Source organism: Osmia bicornis, chromosome 4 (assembly GCF_907164935.1).
Source record: "Osmia bicornis bicornis chromosome 4, iOsmBic2.1, whole genome shotgun sequence".
Lineage (NCBI taxonomy): Eukaryota > Metazoa > Arthropoda > Insecta > Hymenoptera > Megachilidae > Osmia > Osmia bicornis.
Genome location: NC_060219.1, coordinates 4,414,374 through 4,424,237, shown reverse-complemented (window position 1 = coordinate 4,424,237; position 9,864 = coordinate 4,414,374). Strand labels below are relative to the sequence as shown.

Genomic DNA, 9,864 nt, shown 5'->3' with positions numbered 1-9,864 from the left:
CCCGGGCCTCACTTTTCATGGGGCCCCATTCTAAGTTTCACTTTTATTACATCAAAAAATATTTAATTAAAATTTCTTTAAAATTCCTTTTCTCTTTACGATTAAATGTTATTTAATTTTATTTAGAATAAATTTCAATATTCGAACTAAGTTTATTAATCAAAGGAAACCTCGAGGGTTCGATAATCCCGAAGTCCTAGATATTTTAATTTCTGATCCACCCCAGACAAAAATTATAACTACTCCAATGCGAATAGCGTAGGATTAATTTTAATGTACTAGATCGTTAAAAAAATTGTATAAGCAATAGGTAAAAATTGATATACAAATTCCTGTAAGTTTTCAATATGTATCTCTTACAAGACACATGTTTCTTTGCCCATGAATCAGGTTCATCCACCGTTCGGAATAAGTGATCGTTCACGGCCATTCTATGTTTCGGCCAGTCGATCGACCCCTGAGTTTCAGGCAGCGCGCCAGCGAGTGGATCTATAAGGTCAGTCTTAACGGCAAAAACGCGCGGCTAATGCGGAATTCTCCGTGGCGGTGGTCTCTGCCAAATGGGTCAACAGTGGAGAAACCGGGAACGAAGTAACGTAGCGAAAGTCTACGAGAGGACGAGCACACGATGTTCGCGCCATTTCGGGAGTCATAAAAGTCGGAACGCGATTCGTTGCCATCCCGTAATCTATACCGGTCTCTCTAAACGAATTATCGTGGATTTAACGTTGAACAGCCTTGAAAAAGCACGACGGTCACGGAATCGATCTTCCCCACTCGCTTTCCTACTATTCTATACCTTTCTCTTAACCCTCTTCTTCTTTACCTTTTACCATCTCTCCTTGTGACTCCTCTCTCCACGATACCGAGGACAAGAAATGGTTAACTTTAACCCCTTTCATATTTATAAAATGGGTAAGTGCTAAGACGTTAAATATGCCACGGTAAAGATAATCGTGTACAATATGTCACGATTTAATTATAATTATTTAAATTACATTTATTTTATTACTATTTTATTCTAATATTTTTTGCAAAAAGTGACGCAACTGCGAAATGCAGATGCATCATTGCATTTGTAAGAAAAGTAATAATCGTAAAGATGTAGTCCTCTTCGAACCATTCATCTTTTTCCTTTATGATTTTTTTTTTCTAATTTATTTTCTTCCTCTACAAAGGGGACTTTATTGGTTGCAGCTGACTGAAATTTTTCTAGGCTGTTCCGTCTGAGTCGATGGGAAAACGTAGCTCAAAGAAGCAGAAAGCCTCTTGGCTGCTCCGCAATTTATTCACTAATTGCTGTGCAACCTTCTCTCGCACGAGCAGGTTCACTAACAAAAAATTGTGACCCGTCAACGACAAATGTTACCCATAGCTTTTGGGGCGAGTGGTCCACGCTGCTCGCTTCGTAATCGTTCGAATAAGCTCGCGACTTCAATTAACGCCCACGCGACCATCTCGCTCGACCCGAATCCCTCTCCTTAATTGGCAAATGATTTTTCATTCCGAAAAACGACAGCTTGAGAAAACGCGACTAGACTTCTTCAGCGTAAATTTTTTACTTATTTTATTACTATACAATGAAAGGAAAGAATGAAATTGATATTCACTGAGAATTTCGTATTAATAAGTACTTAGCAAAGAGAAATTAATTTTCTCTTAGAAAATTGAAAAATTTTGAAACGTTGTGTTTTTCTTCTTTTTGTTTGCTTTATATGATGAATATTGCAATTTGTCACGCAAAATTATCCAAGATAATAGACACGTAATCTATGAAAGCGATCTTGTAACACTATCCACGATACTCTGGTCGATACTTGGAGAAGTTCCATTAAAGAGAAACAAACTGGTAATAAAATCCTGGCAAGCAGTGATCTAAAGAGAAGTGGAGTTATATAAAATTTTTTTTCTACTTTTAGCTAATTGAGGTATAATTGTGCGTGTGCGAATAAATCGCATATGCTGTACATGAAATATTTAATGCAACGTTATAAGCAACTTTTCTAGATAACGACACTTGTTCTATTTAAAAGCTCCAAAGCTGAAAAATTCAAAAGTTCGCTTTAGAAACGCTTCAGAATTTTAAAACTTCGAAGTTTCAAAGCTTAAAAATTCCAAAATTTTTAAGTTTCAAAGCTTTGGAGTTTCAAAGTTTTAGAAGTTCGAATCTGAAATAACCTAGCTCTTCATGACAAACTGTCGCGCCCTCTAGCGCATCACTTGGCCGCCTCTAACCTAACCTTAATTTTTCAGATGTTATTTCTCTGGTCGAGAGAGCCAGCTCCAGGTCCGAAAGCAGGCCCGTGGTTCGCGTGGTTCGCCACAGCGTTGTTTATCTGGCGTTGCAGACGAAGCGTGGCGAAAGCGATCTTAGCCGTGTCGCCGTTTAGGTTGTTAAAGAAACGCCACGGTCTACGTTTCGCCACGTCGAGGGCCTCGTCGACGGTCACCCTGAAGCAACATCCACGACTGAAGCTAGGAAATTCGATATTACAACGAAAGCACAAACACACAAGTATCAAGACGAAGGCGAAACGATTGTGCACCGGTGACGGGCCACACGTGACCAACTCGACCTCTGCGATGCAGCAAATTCATTATAGAATGACCAGAAGCGGCAAGATATACGGGAAATATCCGAACAAGGTCGCGATGCCGGCGAACTGCAACCAAGGAAGCCTCTGAAACGCTACCATTCCCATTTCCTCCGACTGCACGTTACCGATTAGCCCTTTATGTGACCATGGCCAAAGTCGCGTTGCCTAGTGATCGTCCCGTCCGTCGCGTCCATGAAAATACCGTGTCTCCATGTACCACGATACGTATCCTTGCTTCTGTCTCCATGAAAAGTTACTTCATTAAAAATGGACACGTTGTTCTTGCTCCACTACGTGCGAATACAACATACCACGAAATACTGACATTCGTTCTTTCTTTCTTTTTTTTTTTTTTTTCAAACGAGATTTTAGAAATTTATTTACTTTTAGAGACTGTTTATTATATACAGTAAGTTTGAAGTCATTTTGAAAGATATATTTGAAAAAAAAATTTTTTTGATTTAGTGATTCTTAAATTCTTTTGGGGCATTTTGAGAATATTGTTGTTGCTTTATTTTTTATTAGCGTTGGTGTATAATTTCAAAATTTTATGATCTCTCGATTGGAATGGAGCAACAATTTTATCCGCAAACGATTCTCGAACCAATCGGTCGAAAATATTGCGCGGTTCAATGGAAACGGAAAGATGCATCTCGTTCACGTGGAAGAAGTAGGTCAAAAAGTGATCGACGAAGATTATGGGGGTGTTTGTAATGAAAATTTAATAGGGTATATCGCAGCGTTTCTCTTGTTTTCGAATGAATTGATAACTAAAATGAATCAGTAGAAATGTCGAAATGGAAGGTTGAATTTGATCAAAGTAACAGTGCGTTTTGGTATCAAAGGAGTGAAGCGGTTTAGCAAAGGGTGTGATTATTAGTCTTCTTGTTTCTTCCTGATGTCCTCGACACAGTTTCGGGTGTCGAGGTCGTTTGACAGAGACCTTCGTCGGGGTCACTATTGTATCCACAATCCACGACGACCACGAGCGTCGTTTTCGACTCATGGTCCCTCTTCTCTCCTCCCATGTAGGAGAGTAGATCAATAAGCATTCGGTGCGTTTCGATAGCTCAGGACATCCTTATATATGATTTCCTATCTTGCACCATTATTCGCTGTTTTCCGCTTTTGGTTCATTTTCAAATCTGTAGAAATCTATATCTTATAGCAACACCTTTGAATATGAAACTGAATAAGATGATGATAAGCTGTTGTTGATCTTTTCTGCTGATATTCCATTGCACAATGTGTACAGTTGAGTGCAAAATAGGCTATTATTGGTGAACACTCTGTAGACCCGTTCAACTTTTAGGTAACATATCAAATTGTCGTGGTAAATTCGAAACTTTCTTCCTCATCCTTTTCACTGTGTGCCATTGTTACTTATGTATACTGTGCTTTGAAACTTTATTATTATTTAACAGTGCACGTACCACCGAAAGCACTGTGTTATGTATTTGCGCAAACACGGAAAATTCGGGATATAGAAGGTTAAAAGTAAGTATGATAGAAGAAGCCATCTATCATTTCAGTTTTGCAAAAACTGTAGGACAGGGCTTCTTAAGCTTTTCCACTTAGCGACTCTTTTCACCCGAGCAAATATTTTCGCGATCCTGGGTATATAGGTACATAAACTAAAAATACGAATTAAAACATTTGCTGATAATAATAATGAAAATTTATAAATTTATAGAGTCGCGAAGACTTTGAGAAACTCTGCTCTAGGAGAATCTAGGGAGAACTAGGAAGAACCTAAATAGAAACGAACCTAAAACCAAAGAAGAATGATGAGATACTTAATTTAAATTTTATAATGACATTATGAAATATAAGTTTTCTAATAAATGTTATTGAAAATTCCACTAATTCTAATCGAATGACCCAATGGCTTTCAAATAATTTTGTATACTGGTGGTATCCAGAAATGTGTGCCATTCTGAAGAAAAGGGTTCATTCATAGGGAGGATCTGTTTTTAAAAAAATGGGCAATGGCCTCTTTCGAGTAATCAGATTCATTCTGAAAAGTTTCTTCTAAATCGTCTGAACGGTTGTCCCTATCGTAGCACGCGCATTGCCACAGTCTACGCAACAATGAACCGGCGGGCAAGTTTCTAATCAGAGATGTGCCAATTTGTAACACAATGGCCGTGGTTTTAGAATGAGCCGAGCGTATCGGCGTGCTGCACGTCGTCGTTCAGAATGAAAACGTAACTGTGCCAAATTTAATGATTCAATGCCCTGTTGCGCCGGCGAACTTGACGTATCCCAGCAGATGTTGGCTTTCAGGGGATTCCCTAGGAACCCTTAACCACATTCTCGATCGTCGGGGATGAAATTATAAATAGAACCCGTCTGAAGCTTAAACAATAGCCGGATCCCCGGAGTAGATGTATATAGAGATTGTTACAAAAATGGAACGATAACACGAACTTAAGTATTTTAGACAGGGCGTAGTGGTATTTGTGAATATAGATTCATTTTTGCAGCTTTTAAATTTCAGTGAAGGTGGCTGGAAGATTTTGTTCCTTTTAATTTGAATTTTACGAATTATGAAGTAACGTAAGCAGTGATTAGTCCAATTTGCGAAATCATTACTTTACGTTTATTTTAATATAATTATGTTAATCATAATCTAAACTTATCAAATAATTATTTAGAAAATAAAAATCAGGTGAAATTGAAAATGAAATTAAAACTGAAACTTTCTTCATGGTCCACCGTCCGAGGGTTAGGCAGACTGCGAGTTTCAAGGGCAAATAGAGAACACAGTTGGGGTCTCTGTTAATCGATCATTCGACGTCGTGGCGACGAAAAGCTCGTTCGTTTGCAAACGAGTTTCGGCGTCGCTTCACCTCGGAATCGAATTAAGTAATTAAATTCCAGGGGTACTGATTGTAATCTTTGTTCGAACGAGTCTTTCCATCCTTGTAACAGCATCGTCGAACGATCCACGCGGATCGTGTACGCGAATTTCCTGTTTTTTAATCAAGAGCGTACGAAAATAGCGCGCGAGAAGACTTAATCAGCCTGTCTAACGTGAGTGGATGAAAGGAGGTTCTATCTGATTTGAATAGAACGCCTCTGGGATAGGGCTTCGGTAAGGTCACCAGCAAGACCTTGCCTATACTGAATTACGCGATCACCAATTTCACGTCATAGATACTCTATATCGGCGAAATAATATTGACTCATCGAAAAAGTAATTCCCTCTTAACACTTTCTTTTATATAACCACCTAGTCCACTTTCGACTAACACGTTTAATACTATTAAGGAAAATATGCAGCGTGCCTTATTCCTCGTATCATGCATGCAGGGTTAATTTGACCCAGCTGCAAAAATGATCGTTTCATTTAGTATAATAGACGCATCATTCAATTCTTTCCAATAATTACAACAATTTTATTTCTTATTTTTATATTACTCGTATCATTTATCATTTCAATTCCTCAATTAATTGTAATGGATTATAATTAATGTTTAAATATAGAAACTCGTGATTGTATAAATTAAAGGGAATATTATTAAAAAAGAAAATATTCTAAAGGCCTTATCGAAACAATGGACTAGATTTGTCCAATTTGTCTCTGGAGCGTATTTTATTGGTAGAATTCAATATTTCAGTGAATTCACTGGAACAAGCTGACTCGTTGCGAGGGAAAGAACGATACATAATAGGATTCCGCATACGAAACAAGTGTCAATAAGCGAAGAAAAAAATCGATCAAAATATACCAGTTTACCTCGATGGTTCATGACACGATAGAAATAATTGAATCAACGTAATCAACTCGGATATATGTACCTCACGTTTCTCTTATCTCTACCAAGTGCATTTTACAAAGTAGTTCCACTTTATCATCGGCTCTCACTCGCGTGTTTCGAATCAGTTATGTATGTCCTACGATAAACTGAGAACCTCCGTCAAGGTTGATTCAACAGCTCGAATTTTTAATTCGATTTACATAATACGTGTTCAAAAGACTTTTTAGGCAATTGGCTAAGTGACAATTTGAAGGTTACATTTTGGTGCACTTTTACAGATTCTTTAGATTAGAATAATTAAAGTTTCTTTTCTCTATAGATTTTATATTAGTATAATACTATTTAATGATTCCAATTTTAAGTTTGCGTAATTAGAATTTTTTGGTTGGTGGGTCAGGTTCCTTATGAAATTTTGTAATTCTGAAATTCCGATAATTTGGAAATTTGAAATTTTGAAGTTATGTAATTTTATAGTTCCGAAATTATGTAATTGTCACATTCTAGAATTCTGGAGTTCTTGAATTGTGAAATTATGGAATTCTGAAATTTAATTTCAGAAGTTGTGGGATTTTGAAATTTTGAAATTGTAATGTTCTGAAATGATGGAATTTTTTGAATTCTGGAATTGTGAAATTCTTGAATTTTTGAATTTTAGAATCTTAAAATTTTCAACTGATCGAGAGGCGGGTATATCCTAATTTCTACCTAATTAGACCAATGAATTTCTTATGAACTCGAAAATACGATTTTTATATAAATCTAATTAATATTACTTTATTTCTCTAGCGACACTATTTATGCGACTTACGGAAAGGTATGCGCGAATCACTGGGCTGGTGCAAATGGGATTACTGCGTTCTGCAGTTGCAGCAGCAGTAAATCCTTCAGAGTTCCGGATAGAGGGGCATTCTCCATACGATCATCATTATGCTACACCGGTCAATGGAGAGTTATTTACGGGTCATGGAGTGTTGCATAATTCCGGGCCAGCTTCGAATGGAAAGGTCACCGTTTCCATGCATATCGCCTTTCAGCGACAGCGGAACAATTAGATGCAGTCCAACGTTCAGCTAGCAAAGATGGATGATTTCTAGATGTCCTTCGAGCCCTTATATCTTCCAATAATATTAATTAAGATTCCATAATTAAAATTTTGTTCTTAATAAATCGGTATCAAGATCGATGATACATGTTACGTCATTAGTATCGCTATTTGCTGGTAATACATGGAAAAAATTCTCGAACAGGTAATCGAATGCAAACGAAGCGTCTCGTGAAATTAGCATAATGGGATTTTAATCTGCGGACGTTGCGACCGCGATAGATGACACTTTATAGACGCATAAAAAGCGCGAAAAATAATGAATCACCTGGGATCTAAACGCACAGCCAGCCAATTGAAAGTATAAATCTCTACAACGAGACACAACGGAATTTCATATCTCATCCCTCCAAAAATTAATGACCCGATAGCAAATTCCCAAATGAATGATACAGAAAGCATCCAAACGATCGATCAATTTCCAATGCCATCCGAGTCGTTGTCGTAATCAATCTTGCCCCATCCAAAATATCTCGAGTCACCCCGAAAATATCCAGAGTTTATCGGGAGTCGAAACCACCCTCAACATCGTTTCCGAGAATGTAAGAACAAGAATGCGGGCGCAGCTTCGACGCAACGTTAGCTGACGATTGAAAGCGTGATATAGGAAAGCACGTGTCGAGTAGGAAGCAGAGGGTAAGCAAAGAAAAGGAAAGAAAAGAGAATTGGCGCAGGGGTTAGACGGCGAGTGGGCGAATTTGCCGGAAATCGACTGGATTTCGGTGAGGAAAGGATGCGAGGGAGATTTGTGGAGGGCGCCGTAGCGTCGCGCCGCGTCGCGCCGGCAGGCTTCGAGCCAATGCGCTGTGAAAATGCCCGGGTGGGAAAGGGTGGATCGGGGGTGGCGCGCAAGCGTCGTCGCGGTATCGACGCCTCGGCTCCCGGGCCGAGGGAGAGAAGCGGATTCAGGCGGTAGTAGTAAAGCCCAGCTCGGGTCGGCCGAGCGCAAATGTGCGCTCCTACTGCTGACAGTCGCGTCTCGTTCGAGCTGGCCGATAATTTCGTTCGCATAACCAACGTGTCCCTAAAACGTTTAGCGTACGGCCGTCCACCGGGAACGTAGCGGGAACTGAGTGAACGTTGTCAACTCAGTCCTTCGTTTACAGTGTGTGCCCGTTGCTTTCTATCTCTCTGTCTCTACCTCGCTATCCGTCTGTCTTTCGCCTTCTCTCTCTCTCTCTCTCTCATTCTCTCACTCGGTCCATCGAGATCGAGGGGGTAAAAGTGGCGCGAGCAGAGACAGACCCAGCCGGAGACTGGCGGTGTCCGAAGCACTGGCGGAGCTGGTGCACGAGATCAGCATGAAATCGAGGAGGTACGTGGTCCAGCCGAGTGTTTTTCGTTGATTTCACGGCAAAGATGGCAGTGGATAGGTCGTGCGTCACTTTCGAACGATGTGTCACGGTGTAGGGATGCTGCGTGGTCCGGATACGCATTCGTTTCATTCATGTGACCGCTTCTCCGTTCCGACTGTTCACCCTGACACTATCTCGCGTGCCTTGCATCGACGCGACGCGATCTAGAGTGTCGGCTCCGTTATCGTTTCGCGACGTGGCAACGGGTTAGGTTGCCAGCATCGAACCGCGGGAACTCGAAGAAGGTTAAGTCTCGTTTGCATTTAACACCGCTTCACCCGCAAGCTTTCGCCGTCTTCGTTTCCATTATATTCCTTGTGAAAAAGAATCCTCGGATAATAGAATCATTCTTTCATCTGTAATCAAACGTCAATGGATATATATCCGTAAGGGAGGTTCAGGGACAATGCGTGCTCTCTTTTGACGTTCTATCTCGCTGTTGCTTCATTTTTTTCTTCATTTTCGTTTTTTTTTTCACCGCTTTTCTCGCCATCTCTTTCTTCGTCTGTTTTATTCTTTTCTATCTCTCTCTTAGCTCCCGCTTCCTTCGACTGAACCCTTTCATCCCTCTTTCATAGTGTGGCCCGCGTTCGGCTTCCTTTGACATATGCGCGCACACGTACACACACCGATGCACACGCACACAACGGAAGCGCGAGCTAGAACACGGGCACAAGCGCACATACACACGACCGTTCGAAAATTGATGTCACGAGGCGAGGAGTGAGCGGAAAATACATAGATACACGTACATCAACGCCGGATGTACATTGACTCGGGCCTATCTGTATGCTGCCGTCAGCTTATCACGACATGCGCATCATTGGGCAAATATTCGGTTAACTAAACAAGGCAGGCCAACCGATACGTGTGCATGTACCGTGTGCAGTGGTTATATCGCGGTGTGACACGACGCTGGTTACAGCATCGCGATGCAACCGGAGGTTCGTTCGTTCGTGCTTGCTTCTCTCTTGCTTCGACGATAATTGAACAGCTCCAGCAGAAAAAAAGTCACCTATTCGTGTTGGATCCGACATCCAGCCTCC

The 9,864-nt window shown here is 40.4% G+C and overlaps 1 protein-coding gene across 1 annotated transcript; it reads left to right on the top strand.

Moving 5' to 3' along the window:
• The first annotated feature begins 835 nt into the window (after window positions 1–835).
• LOC114879698 lies at window positions 836–2,685 on the top strand. The gene is made up of 2 exons (XM_046285481.1): window positions 836–915; window positions 2,254–2,685. Exon 2 carries the CDS (start codon window positions 2,254–2,256, stop codon window positions 2,683–2,685), a length of 432 nt encoding a protein of 143 aa, XP_046141437.1. The 5' UTR covers window positions 836–915.
• The last annotated feature ends 7,179 nt before the right edge of the window (window positions 2,686–9,864 follow it).